At 30.8% G+C, this 15,531-nt stretch overlaps 1 protein-coding gene across 2 annotated transcripts in view; it reads right to left on the bottom strand.

The window, feature by feature from the left end:
- The window catches only part of LOC111426169 (uncharacterized), a 259,435-nt gene that overhangs the window by 104,981 nt on the left and 138,923 nt on the right, over window positions 1–15,531 (bottom strand). For both annotated transcript variants that reach the window (XM_071196152.1, XM_071196153.1), the window contains exon 3: window positions 11,855–11,896. In XM_071196152.1, coding sequence (XP_071052253.1) covers window positions 11,855–11,896 — 42 coding nt within the window. The remainder of the gene's footprint in view (window positions 1–11,854; window positions 11,897–15,531) is intronic.

Raw genomic sequence — 15,531 nt, 5'->3', positions numbered from 1 at the left:
ACAGGGTGTATTTAAAAAAATCATAACAACCGAATTAATCGAAATTAAAAATTGAACTTTTTCACATTAAAACTAGATTAAATTTGCTTTTAAACCCTCTTCGTTTCAAAGTGATGTCTCAATTAGTTCTTGAGATACATTAATTTAAATTTTTATGGATTATACGTAACAAGAAAAATGCAGGGTTGGATTAAAAAAGTCACAACGACCCGAGTTATAGGAAATAAGAAATAATTTTTTGGGTGATGAATCTTGATTAAATTTGCTTTAAAATGGTTTTTATCTCATTAAGATATCTCACTTAGTTCTTGATATACGACCTTTTTAATTTTGAGCTTTTACTCAATTTTTTTAACTATTAATAAACAGGGTGTAATTAAAAAAATCATAACAACCGAATTAATCGAAATTAAAAATTGAGCTTTCCCACATTGAAAGTAGATTAAATTTGCTTTTAAACCCTCTTCGTTTCAAAGTGATATCTCAATTAGTTCTTGAGATACATTAATTTCAATTTTTATGGATTATACGTAACAAGAAAAATGCAGGGTTGGATTAAAAAAGTCACAACGACCCGAGTTATAGGAAATAAGAAATTATTTTTTGGGTGATGAATCTTGATTAAATTTGCTTTAAAATGTTTGTTATTTCATTAAGATATCTCACTTAGTTCTTGAGATACCACCCTTTTAATTTTAAGCTTTTAATCAGCTTTTTTAACTATTAATAAACAAGGTGTAATTAAAAAAATCATAACAACCGAATTAATCGAAATTGAAAATTTAGCTTTTTCACATTAAAACTAGATTCAATTTGCTTTTAAACCCTCTTCGTTTCAAAGTGATATCTCAATTAGTTCTTGAGATACATTAATTTCAATTTTTATGGATTATACGTAACAAGAAAAATGCAGGGTTGGATTAAAAAAGTCACAACGACCGGAGTTATAGGAAATAAGAAATTATTTTTTGGGTGATGAATCTTGATTAAATTTGCTTTAAAATGCTTTTTATCCCATTAAGATATCTCACTTAGTTCTTGAGATACGACCCTTTTAATTCTGAGCTTTTTCTCAATTTTTTTAACTATTAATAAACAGGGTGTAATTAAAAAAATCATAACAACCGAATTAATCGAAATTAAAAATTAAGCTTTTTCACATTAAAACTAGATTAAATTTGCTTTTAAACCCTCTTCGTTTCAAAGTGATATCTCAATTAGTTCTTGAGATACATTAACTTCAATTTTTATGGATTATACGTAACAAGAAAAATGCAGGGTTGGATTAAAAAAGTCACAACGACCCGAGTTATAGGAAATAAGAAATAATTTTTTGGGTGATGAATCTTGATTAAATTTGCTTTAAAATGTTCTTTATCTCATTAAGATATCTCACTTAGTTCTTGAGATACCACCCTTTTAATTTTGAGCTTTTACTCAATTTTTTTAACTATTAATAAACAGGGTGTAATTAAAAAAATCATAACAACCGAATTAATCGAAATTAAAAATTGAGCTTTTTCACATTAAAACTAGATTAAATTTGCTTTTGAACCCTCTTCGTTTCAAAGTGATATCTCAATTAGTTCTTGAGATACATTAACTTCAATTTTTATGGATTATACGTAACAAGAAAAATGCAGGGTTGGATTAAAAAAGTCACAACGACCCGAGTTATACGAAATAAGAAATAATTTTTTGGGTGATGAATCTTGATTAAATTTGCTTTAAAATGTTTGTTATTTCATTAAGATATCTCACTTAGTTCTTGAGATACCACCCTTTTAATTTTGAGCTTTTACTCAATTTTTTTAACTATTAATAAACAGGGTGTAATTAAAAAAATTATAACAACCGAATTAATCGAAATTAAAAATTGAGCTTTTTCACATTAAAACTAGATTAAATTTGCTTTTAAACCCTCTTCGTTTCAAAGTGATATCTCAATTAGTTCTTGAGATACATTAATTTCAATTTTTATGGATTATACGTAACAAGAAAAATGCAGGGTTGGATTAAAAAAGTCACAACGACCCGAGTTATAGGAAATAAGAAATAATTTTTTGGGTGATGAATCTTGATTAAATTTGCTTTAAAATGTTCTTTATCTCATTAAGATATCTCACTTAGTTCTTGAGATACCACCCTTTTAATTTTGAGCTTTTACTCAATTTTTTTAACTATTAATAAACAGGGTGTAATTAAAAAAATCATAACAACCGAATTAATCGAAATTAAAAATTGAGCTTTTTCACATTAAAACTAGATTAAATTTGCTTTTGAACCCTCTTCGTTTCAAAGTGATATCTCAATTAGTTCTTGAGATACATTAACTTCAATTTTTATGGATTATACGTAACAAGAAAAATGCAGGGTTGGATTAAAAAAGTCACAACGACCCGAGTTATACGAAATAAGAAATAATTTTTTGGGTGATGAATCTTGATTAAATTTGCTTTAAAATGTTTGTTATTTCATTAAGATATCTCACTTAGTTCTTGAGATACCACCCTTTTAATTTTGAGCTTTTACTCAATTTTTTTAACTATTAATAAACAGGGTGTAATTAAAAAAATTATAACAACCGAATTAATCGAAATTAAAAATTGAGCTTTTTCACATTAAAACTAGATTAAATTTGCTTTTAAACCCTCTTCGTTTCAAAGTGATATCTCAATTAGTTCTTGAGATACATTAATTTCAATTTTTATGGATTATACGTAACAAGAAAAATGCAGGGTTGGATTAAAAAAGTCACAACGACCCGAGTTATAGGAAATAAGAAATAATTTTTTGGGTGATGAATCTTGATTAAATTTGCTTTAAAATGGTTTTTATCTCATTAAGATATCTCACTTAGTTCTTGATATACGACCTTTTTAATTTTGAGCTTTTACTCAATTTTTTTAACTATTAATAAACAGGGTGTAATTAAAAAAATCATAACAACCGAATTAATCGAAATTAAAAATTGAGCTTTCCCACATTGAAAGTGGATTAAATTTGCTTTTTAGCCCTTTTGGTTTCATCACGATATCTCAATTATAACTTGTTTCGGTAAAGCAGAGTTTTTGAAAATCAATATCGATTCTCTCAATATACCTCACCTTTTTCAACAATTTCTCACCTTTTTATTAATTAATTTTACTCAAACATTTCAATAATGCAACAATACAGTGTGAAGTGCCATAAAACACTTTTTGCATTAAAATTCATAAAATATGCGCCGACCGTTTCCACGCGGTCAATCCAAGTCCGTATTTACCCGTTCTTTTTTTCCTTTGGTGCACGTTATCGTAAAGTTCTATCTCCAAGGGCAACACGCACATCGTCTGGGGTTCGTTTCCGTAGTTGAAATCAGCCTTGCGAGTTGAAGCACTGTCGAAGAAGAAATTAAAAACTACTTACCCCGCGCGTATCTCACCACCACGACGGGGGTGCCTCCGTTGCCGGCAGAACCCGCCGCGCGATTTTACATAATTTTAAAATTTATAAGCTTTTTGCCGGTAGCGTGAACAGGCCTGGTTAAAAGTCTCGATCACGTGAACCCTTCGGGCATACATGCAACGAACAACGTTCCTGGTTAAACACGATGTTGAGTTTTTTGATACACCCTCGTGTTGTTCGTTGGGGTTCACCGCTGGATAACAATTAAGTAATTGGCTTTCGTATACGGGAAACTTACGGATATTATTCTAATTTTAGACTTTACTAACTGGATCATTTTTTTTTCTTGTATTTTTGGAGGTGAAGAGTTGTGCAATTATCGTTGAAAAGTCTCGACTTCTCATTAAATGGGTAGAACACGAATCTTGTCAACGGGAGGAAGCGCAAATTTAGTAAGGTTTCGGTGCCAGCCAACACCTGGCTCGTTATGGGTATGCTCGATGCATAATTTAAGGACGTTGCGAGGGGGTTCCCCGGTTAATTGAATGACAACCGGTGGGGGCTAACACCCCCGAGCCGCACACGCCACCTGTCGGCGGCCTAACGAGCCCCTCCTGCTCAAACAAGCTGTCGAACAGGTGTACAAGAGCTGGTGGATTTATTAAATTTAATATACCCCGGCGCTGACTTAATTCTACCCTCGGAATTATGTTGTAAATCTTTAATTCGCACCTTGCTGATAATATTGCGGTGTTTTAGCCCAAATCTTCCTTGAAAAAACTTTGAATGAAGGCATCTTATGCAAAGAATAAGAAAGACGCGCCGAAACCTAATGATTTATTCAGTCGGAAAAAGTGCAGCATAAGGCCCGAGGGCGACAGTAGATCGTTGGGGCCATTTTTAGCGACGTATCCCCTAAATGTGTAATACCCTAACACGACTATCCTTTTAGTCTTCACGGTGTATAAGCTTTATCTATTTCGACGGATTATCGATAACCGAAACTTCCTTTAGATACCACATCTCAAGTGGAAAAATAACTTACTTAATACTTAATAAAATTATAGTTAATTTAAAAAATAAAAAAATTTTTCATTTAAATTTATGATTATTCATAACATGCAATATTGAGATGATTGCGTGCTTTTAATTTATTATTAAAAAATTCAAGGTAAATATATAAAAAGTAAATTACAGTAAAATCTCGATCTAACGGACTTTGGATATAACTAACAATAAGTAGTGTTACTGCTAGTAGAGACGAAATTCATCAAATTTACATATTTTCGTATTTATCTCGATATCTATGCATGTGAGAGCAAAAGAGCAAGAGAGCAATATTGTTAAGAATAAGATTTGCTACAACTTTTGTTTTAAAAGTTTTTTTGCAGCATGCTCCCATTCCCAAGTGCTACCATAACATATTGTAAAACAACGAAATTCATTAAATTTTCATATTTTCGTATTTATCTCGATATCTATGTATGTGAGAGCAAAAGAACAAGACAGCAATATTGTTAAGAGTAAAATTTGCTACAACTTTTATTTGAAAAGTTTTCTTATAACATACTCAGATTCCCGAGTGCTATCATAACATCTTATAAAACAACGAAATTCATCAAATTATCATATTTTCGTATTAATCTCGATATCTATGCATGTGAGAGCAAAAGATAAAGAGAGCAATATTGTTCAGAATAAAGTTTGCTACAACTTTTGTTCTAAAAGTTTTTTTGCAGCATGCTCCCATTCCCAAGTGCTACCATAACATCTTATAAAACAACGAAATTCATCAAATTTTCACATTTTCGTATTTATCTCGATATCTATGCATGTGAGAGCAAAAGAGTAAGAGAGCAATATTGTTAAGAATAAGATTAACTACAACTTTTGTTCTAAAAGTTTTTTTGCAGCATGGTCCCATTCCCGAGTGCTACCATAACATCTTATAAAACAACGAAATTCATCTAATTTTCATATTTTTGTATTTATCTCGATATCTATGCATGTGAGAGCAAAAGAACAAGAGAGCAATATTGTTAAGAGTAAAATTTGCTACAACTTTTATTTGAAAAGTTTTCTTGTAACATACACAGATTCCCGAGTGCTATCATAACATCTTATAAAACAACGAAATTCATCAAATTATCATATTTTTGTATTTATCTCGATATCTATGTATGTGAGAGCAAAAGAGCAAGAGAGCAATATTGTTAAGAATAAGATTTGCTACAACTTTTGTTCTAAAAGTTTTTTGCAGCATGCTCCCATTCCCGAGTGCTACCATAACATCTTGTAAAACAACGAAATTCATCTAATTTTCATATTTTTGCATTTATCTCGATATCTATGCATGTGAGAGCAAAAGAGCAAGAGAGCAATATTGTTAAGAATAAGATTTGGTACAACTTTCATTTGAAAAGTTTTCTTGTAACATACACAGATTCCCGAGTGCTATCATAACATCTTATAAAACAACGAAATTCATCAAATTATCATATTTTCGTATTTATCTCGATATCTATGTATGTGAGAGCAAAAGAGCAAGAGAGCAATATTGTTAAGAATAAGATTTGCTACAACTTTTGTTCTAAAAGTTTTTTTGCAACATGTTCCCATTCCCGAGTGCTACCATAACATCTTGTAAAACAACGAAATTCATCTAATTTTCATATTTTTGTATTTATCTCGATATCTATGCATGTGAGAGTAAAAGATAAAGACAGCAATATCGTTAAGAATAAAATTTGCTACAACTTTTATTCTAAAAGTTTTTTTGCAGCATGCTCCCATTCCCGAGTGCTACCATAACATCTTATAAAACAACGAAATTCATCTAATTTTCATATTTTTGCATTTATCTCGATATCTATGCATGGGAGAGCAAAAGAGCAAGAGAGCGATATTGTTAAGAGTAAAATTTGCTACAACTTTTGTAGTAAAAGTTTTTTTGCAATATGATCTGATTCCTTAGTGTTACCTACTATTAGCAACTTGTAAATTATTCAGTATAAATTCGCGATTTTCTTGTATTATAATAAATACAAAAAAAAGAAACAAAAAAGAGAAAGCGGAAAATCTTATAAAGTCTTCCGGACAATTGCACGAGTTGGTAGACAGAAAAATACAGCCAACCGACCCCGAACGAGCGCATTGCACTCCGTTGTTCGGCGTATGACAAACATTACGCGTTCCATTTGGCAGCAAATTGTTCGAAAATGTTATCGGATAAATTTTCCGTTGGAAATACGTAGACCGGCGCAGTGTTGGCCGACATTTTCATCACGAGATAAACGAAAACGAAAAAAAAAGTGGCTCGGAAGAGTTTCATCTCGTCCCTTTATAGTTTCAAAGCTCGACTTCTTAGTTTTGATTTCACCTAATTTGGGGATATAGCAAACCCATCTCGACCATCCCCCCTCGCCGCCCAAAAACGACTAAAGTCGAAGGATAATGGGTTTTGACAGCGCCCTGATAAATTGTCACTCGCGTCTCCCCTTTATCCATCACCCGGGTTATTTAATTTAGTGGAGGAGACAGTTCAAAAAGGTCATCAACCACCCTTTCAACTGGACCGGTTAAATCAAATAAATTTAATATTGGGGACTATACTCAATATTTTTTTCACAATTTCATCATTTATAAATAATAGATTTGTTATCTTTTATCGGAATTTTATTGTGATTGATATCAAAATGTTATTTGTCTTCCATTAGTAGTAGGTATTTAGCGTCTGCAACCAGTATCGGTTATGTTAACAACATTTAGCTTTCCATTACTAACGACTACTCATCAACAAGCAGTATCTTCTCCCAACAGTATCAGAAGTATGATTTCGCCGTATTAAGCCAAGATCTCTTGCAGCTGAGATTTTGTAAAGTGTAGACCAGTTTAGGTTGATGTGGTATTAATTGTAGCCCCTCGGGTATGATCTGACCTTGACCTAATCAGACGGAGTTGACTCATTTCAAGCGAATATAATTTAACTATGACTGGTACCAACTTTAAAGTCACAATTATTTCAAATTTGGCAAAAATTAAAAGTTATAAATGAAAATGAAATTAATAAAAATTGTTCGTAATAAACCGTAAATACATAATCCATAAACCATTTCGTTCCAACAATTTCACATTTTTAGTTATAAACAATAAAATCCCAAATTCCATAAATTGATGATTTTAATAACAACACTTTTTATTATAATAGGAAAACGAAAAATGTTAGGGGAAAGTATTGTTGATAAAAATTGTTTGTAATGAGTCAAAAAATCGAAATCCGTAAACGAATATAATTTAACTATGACTAGTACCAACCTAGCAAATTTAAAGTCACAAATATTTCAAATTTCGCGCATTTAATAACAAAATAACTTTTAATTCAAAAATTAAAAGTTATAAATGAAAATGATATTAATAAAAATTGTTTGTAACGAATCATAAAAACATAATCCATTAACAATTTCGTTCTAACAATTTCACATTTTTAGTTATAAACCATAAAATCCTAAAATCCAGAAATAGACGGTTGTGATAATATTTTTTATTATAACAGGAAAATGAAAAATGTTAGAGGAAATTATTGTTGATAAAAATTGTCTGTAATGAGTCAAAGAATCGAAATCCGTAAACGAATATAATTTAAGTAAGACTGTTACCAACCTAGCAAATTTAAAGTCACAAATATTTCAAATTTGGCGCATTTAATAACAAAATAACTTTTAATTCAAAAATTAAAAGTTATAAATGAAAATGATATTAACAAAAATTGTTCGTAATGAATCATAAAAACATAATCCATAAATGATTTCGTTCCAACTATTTCACATTTTTAGTTATAAACCATAAAATACCAAAATCCCTAAATTGACGTTTTTTGATAACATTTTTATTATAAGAGGAAAACGAAAAATGTTAGGGGAATGTGTTGTTAATGAAAATTGTTTGTAATGAGTCAAAGAATCGAAATCCGTAAGCGAATATAATTTAAGTATGACTGGTACCAACGTAGCAAATTTAAAGTCACAAATATTTCAAATTTGGCGCATTTAGTAACAAAATAACGTTTAATTCAAAAATTAAAAGTTATAAATGAAAATCATATTAATAAAAATTGTTCGTAATAAATCATAAAAACATAATCCATAAACAATTTCGTTCCAACAATTTCACATTTTTAGCTATAAACCATAAAATCCCAAAATCCCTAAATTGACGTTTTTTGATAGCATTTTTATTACTTATAACAGGAAAACGAAAAATGTTAGGGGAATGTGTTGTTAATGAAATTTGTTTGTAATGAGTCAAAGAATCGAAATCCGTAAGCGAATATAATTTAAGTATGACTGGTACCAACGTAGCAAATTTAAAGTCACAAATATTTCAAATTTGGCGCATTTAGTAACAAAATAACTTTTAATTCAAAAATTAAAAGTTATAAATGAAAATGATATTAACAAAAATTGTTCGTAGTGAATCATAAAAACATAATCCATAAACCATTTCGTTCCAACAATCTCACATTTTTAGTTATAAACCATAAAATCCCAAAATCCCTAAATTGACGTTTTTTGATAGCATTTTTATTACTTATAACAGGAAAACGAAAAATGTTAGGGGAATGTGTTGTTAATGAAATTTGTTTGTAATGAGTCAAAGAATCGAAATCCGTAAGCGAATATAATTTAAGTATGACTGGTACCAACGTAGCAAATTTAAAGTCACAAATATTTCAAATTTGGCGCATTTAGTAACAAAATAACTTTTAATTCAAAAATTAAAAGTTATAAATGAAAATGATATTAACAAAAATTGTTCGTAATGAATCATAAAAACATAATCCATAAATGATTTCGTTCCAACTATTTCACATTTTTAGTTATAAACCATAAAATCCCAAAATCCCTAAATTAAATTGATGTTTTTTGATAACATTTTTATTATAACAGGAAAACGAAAAATGTTAGGGGAATGCGTTGTTAATGAAAATTGTTTGTAATGAGTCGAAGAATCGAAATCCGTAAGCGAATATAATTTAAGTATGACTGGTACCAACGTAGCAAATTTAAAGTCACAAATATTTCAAATTTGGCGCATTTAATAACAAAATAACTTTTAATTCAAAAATTAAAAGTTATAAATGAAAATGATATTAACAAAAATTGTTCGTAATGAATCATAAAAACATAATCCATAAATGATTTCGTTCCAACTATTTCACATTTTTAGTTATAAACCATAAAATCCCAAAATCCCTAAATTAAATTGATGTTTTTTGATAACATTTTTATTATAACAGGAAAACGAAGAATGTTAGGGGAAAGTGTTGTTGATAAAAATTGTTTGTATTGATTGAGGTTATGTTAACAGCATTTAGCCTTCCATTACTAACGTCTAGTCATCAACCAGCAGTATCTAGTCTTCTCCCAACAGTATCAGAAGTATGATTTAGCCATATTAAGCCAAGATCTCTTGCAGCTAAGATTTTGCAAAGTGTAGACCAGTTTAGATTGATGTGGTATTAATTGTAGCCCCTCGGATATGATCTGACCTTGACTTAATCAGGCGGAGGTGACTCATTTCATGATTTTTTTTTAAATTTTGATTTTGAGTGTAATAACCTTCTCGGTAGATTAAATTAGATGGCAAAATCAAATTATAACCGGTGAGTATCTCCATAGTACATGAGGCATTACTAAAAGCGATCACCGGTAAAGGTAAATCTAACATTAAGGGACACACCTTGCGAATCTAATTGCCCTTACCGCCGCTGTTAAGTGTCCATTTAACCCGACCATTAAGCCGGTGGGGCCCTTAAGCGAAACTCTAGGAAATTATAGCATCGAGCGTCGGAATAGTTTCGGTCAATCCAACGAGCCTCTCAAAATAAACTGTTCATTCGAGATTGTTTATCGATCCCTACTAGAAGTAGGAATGTTTGTTCGTATTCTACAAGACTATCTTAACATCTGCGCCCATATTTCACGGGGGTTTCCGACCAAAGCCTAGGTCCGCGTCACCTCGCTCATGCACGCCGCCCGTCTCCAGACAGTTTATAAATGGCCGCTTTCTTGGTCGATTTAAAAATGTTTATCTGCCGGGCAAATCCCGGCGTACAATCTTCAGGATTAGGCTCAGTTTACGTCGGTTATCTATGGGTACGATTCAATTGATTCATTTCGTTCCTCGAGGAAATTCTGGAATAAGTCAAAGAAGCCGGAGAAAAAACAAGACGTTTCAATTTGGAATGAAATGTAAAACGTTCGTGGAGAGAATTCGTTGGGAACACAAAAATCGAGCCAAAAATTAAAACCGATCAGCGTGGGGGTAGTTTACCCCGGAGAAAAACCGTTTTCCGTTCGGCGGGTGCTCGTTTTCCGGCAGTCCAATCGGGGAAAACGAGTTCGTGCGAAAAACACGAGTAACAATTACCAGGGATCGTATTACGGAACGTCGTTGAAAATCTTCAAGAAATACAACGATCTTTATAAGGTGGTAAAATAAAAAAAAATAAAGAGGAGAAGTAAAACTAAGAATAAAGGTAACTTGGACTCGATATAAATCTATAAAGTTAATCAAAGACAAATAAAAGAAGTCCGGAAGGAGCTCCCGAAGGAGGTTCGGCTGCCTAACATAGATTAAACGTCCGCTGGAAGAATTGAGAAATTGTGTGTACCGAACGACGAGGTTCTTCAGTATTTGAACGGAACTTCTGTTATATTGGATATTTTATATTATGTGAAACGCCAGGAAATTGTATTGTATTGCGAGTACAGGTCCTGTAAGAGGAGAAACGCGTGATTACTGAGGAATACCAGAGGGACGGGAATTCTTTGTGCTAGCACTACGAAGGAAGTTGATGTGACATTCGCACACGAAACCTCCTCCCTTTGCTTCTACTACATAGAAAAGATTAACATTTACAATAAAAAAAAAATTAACCGGCTCCTCCACCAAAATTGACAACAAAAACAATTTGAGTACGAACAATAATATGTTACATTTTAATGATTTTTATATAGGTTTACACACTTTGGTAGGCACACAATACGGTCGGCCAATAAAACACAAAGTAAATATTTAGTTCGTGCGGTAAAACTGATTCGTATCGGGCGCCACTTCGCCTGAGCGTTTACACAGAAAGCAAAAAGCTGTTTTTTTTTGTTCGTTCTGACTCGCCCATGCTGAAATACCAACCGCCTCGCATCGGACATTCGGCATGCTAAATTTGCATACAAACATCGATAATCTCCATGAATTATTATGTTCGGTTTTCTCTTGAAGTTGTGCGTTTCATTAAATAATTCAAAATTTAAGAATATTATTATTAAGATACTCAATTATGCTTTATTGGTATCTAAAATAAAATCGTTTGAAATAAAAGATTTACCTTTGCGAAATTAGGCAACATTTCAAATCGCGAATTATTCCGATATGTTTTGGTAAATTAATAAAATTGAAAACGACTCACCGAATTGATGTTGTTTCCCTTGGATTTTAATTCGAACCTCACCTGGAAATAAAAGATAAATTAATTTATAGTGACAAAAAAAATGAATTAATACACTTAGCATAAATATAGTATAAACACGTATTTACCACTTAATTCAAGTAATAAGTTTCATGTTTCTAAACTACTTCATCACCTTTAAATGCCCGCATATCAACTAAAATGCGTTATTAGCGAATCAACTTCCAAGCATCCCCTCCTTAATTTATTGTGTGAACTGGAGGTGAATCAACAAAAAATGTAAAGACGGCGGGGTGAAGCGGTTTTAAATCGTTTTTTGGTTTTAAAACTCAATCTTTCAATAAAAAATTACTCGTTTTCTCGAAACATTTCAAATAAAACTTACGTCATTTTACCAAAATAGAACGCTTTAATCAAATTTCAATGTTTAAGACTTCCTGCAAAATAATTAAATAATTAAAACGAAGCAGAGATTTCGAATAGGGTATTGGCCAAGTATTAAGCTTTCGAATGAGACATTGATTATTGAAATCGGTTGAGTGGTTCTCTTGTTATAATCAAAATACTATAACAAATACTAAGTCACAAATATTTCAAATTTGGCGCATTTAATAACAAAATAGTTTTTAAATCAAAAATTAAAAGTTATAAATGAAAATGATATTAATAAAAATTGTTCGTAATGAATCATAAAAACATAATCTATAAACAATTTTGTTCCAACAATTTCACATTTTTAGTTATAAACCATAAAATCCAAAAATCTCTAAATTGGCGTTTTTGATAAATTGTTTATTGTAATAGAAAAACTAAAAATGTTAGGGGAAAGCATTGTTGATAAAAATTGTTTGTAATGAGTCAAAAAATCGAAATCTGTAAGCGAATATAATTTAATTATAATTGGTACCAACCTAGCAAATTTAAAATCCCCAATATTTCAAATTTGGTGCATTTAATAACAAAATAATTTTTAATTTAAAAATTAAAAGTTATAAATGAAAATGATATTAATAAAAATTGTTCGTAATGAATCATAAAAACATAATCTATAAACAATTTTGTTCCAACAATTTCACATTTTTAGTTATAAACCATAAAATCCCAAAATCTCTAAATTGACGTTTTTGATAACATTCTTTATTATAACAGGAAAACGAAAAATGTTAGGGGAATGTGTTGTTAATGAAAATTGTTTGTAATGAGTTAAAGAATCGAAATCGGTAAGCGAATATAATTTAAGTATGACTGGTACCAACGTAGCAAATTTAAAGTCACAATTATTTCCGATTTGGCGCATATAATAACAAAATAGTTTTTAATTCAAAAATTAAAAGGTATAAATAAAAATGATATTAACAAAAATTGTTCATAAAAAACATAATAAATAAACAATTTCACATTTTTAGTTATAAACCATAAAATCCAAAAATCTTTACATTGGCGTTTTTGATAAATTCTTTATTGTAATAGAAAAACTAAAAATGTTAGGGGAAAGCATTGTTGATAAAAATTGTTTGTAATTAGTCAAAAAATCGAAATCCGTCAGCGAATATAATTCAATTATAACTGGTACCAACCTATCAAATTGAAAATCCCCAATATTTCAAATATGGTGGCATTTAATAACAAAATAGTTTTTAATTCAAAAATTAAAAGTTATAAATGAAAATGATATTAACAAAAATTGTTCGTAATGAATCATAAAAACATAATCCATAAACAATTTCGTTCCAACAATTTCACATTTTTAGTTATAAACCATAAAATCCCAAAAACCCTAAATTGATGTTTTTTGATAACATTTTTATTATAACAGGAAAACGAAAAATGTTAGAGGAAAGTGTTGTTGATAAAAATTGTTTGTATTGAGTTAAAGATTCGAAATCCGTAAGCGAATATAATTTAGTTATAATTGGTACCAACCTAGCAAATTTAAAATCCCCAATATTTCAAATTTGGTGCATTTAATAACAAAATAATTTTTAATTTAAAAATTAAAAGTTATAAATGAAAATGATATTAATAAAAATTGTTCGTAATGAATCATAAAAACATAATCTATAAAAAATTTCGTTCTAACAATTTCACATTTTTAGTTATAAACCATAAAATCCCAAAATCCCTAAATTGACGTTTTTAGATAACATTTTTATTATAACAGGAAAACGAAAAATGTTATCGGAAAGTGTTATTGATAAAAATTGTTTCTAACGAACCAACAAAATGATATCCGTAAGCGATTTTAATTTAACAGTGACCATTACCAACCTAACTAATTTAAACTCCGAACCATTTCAAATTTCAGATATTTAACAACAAAATAATTTTTATCTCAAAAATTAAAAACAATACATACGAATTGTATTTGAGCATTCAAAATCAAATATAAAATACATGTTTAAAATATTTATTTTATTAATCATATCAAATATTCGCATTCGATATTAAGCGTCGAATAATAAATATACCAATACAAAATTTTGAAAGAGTCCATGCATAAACGTTTATTAAAATCAAATATTATTTTTATATCGAAATGTTTTTAAAGTATGTAAATTAAATATATTAAACAAAAATGAAGTTTTAGAAATAAATGAAGAAATCGCAATGAATAAAAATGTGTTTACTATAAAAAACCACTTGGCAAATCCGGAAATAAAATTAACATACGCCATCAGCATTTTCGCTTCTATTTTCGGTCGGAGAGGCTGCGGGTGAATTCTACATAAACCCCCGTATTTACCCTCGCCTCGACAAACACCTTCGTGCACCTTTGTTCGTTTATCTATGCTAATACGGCATTGAGTACACAATGCCGATGCGAGGACCCTCTCTCTGAGTACGTGTCGACAGATGAAAATTAATAGTTTCGAAGACAATACGTAACACGAGCTATAAATAACATCGAGATGTTTCAAATTGTGACCACGCCGCGCGTGAGATAAAATAGTTAAACGTCCGTTTGATTGAGTTATTTCGCATAAATCGGGGTTGAGTATTTTGTTGTGTTGTGTTGTGTTTAGGGTCGAAGGGAATTTGTTTTAATAACAATTTAATAGGTTTGGGGTTCGTTGGGGATGGAAAAGCGGGGTTTAGGTCATTAGTTTTTCAATTTCGCCTCTAAGCTTTAATTCCAATACTTGAGAGAGATGCTGCGAACGCCATCATTACGCAGTTTAGACGGCCTGTAATCCCTTTTAACCGTTTCTCTGTAGTTTGAACTTTGCACTAATAGGAATATAAAGGCCACTTCATCTGAACTGTAAGTGCGTGCACTCCCGGATTTCACTTTAATTAATCCAGGCTCACCCCATCATCCCTCCCCGTCGTCATCGCCGTTTACGAGACGAGCAGATTTTTTAATTAAAGAAATTCGAAAGACCATTAAAATTAAATTTAAAACGAATCAAGTAAAATCATTTATTTTCAAGTTCCTCTCGATTGAAAATATTCAAAGAAATACGATTCGTGCACCGCTTTTACTTCGACTTTAAAAATTATAATTTATTGCTTGAAATGGACGTTTTAAGTCGACCTCGGTGTTAATATTCGGCCGGTACGGACCTGTCCTGCGGAAATGTCGCAGTTACTTACGGCGCCCTTATCTGGGGAATGTTTGGGATTTTGCAACCGGAAACGGCAATAACTAAGGGGCGAGAACAGTCGTAAAGCACGGT

Source organism: Onthophagus taurus, chromosome 5 (genome assembly GCF_036711975.1).
Source record: "Onthophagus taurus isolate NC chromosome 5, IU_Otau_3.0, whole genome shotgun sequence".
Classification (NCBI taxonomy): Eukaryota; Metazoa; Arthropoda; class Insecta; order Coleoptera; family Scarabaeidae; genus Onthophagus; species Onthophagus taurus.
The sequence above is the reverse complement of the archived record's forward strand: the minus strand, read 5'-3'. Positions and strand labels throughout refer to the sequence as shown.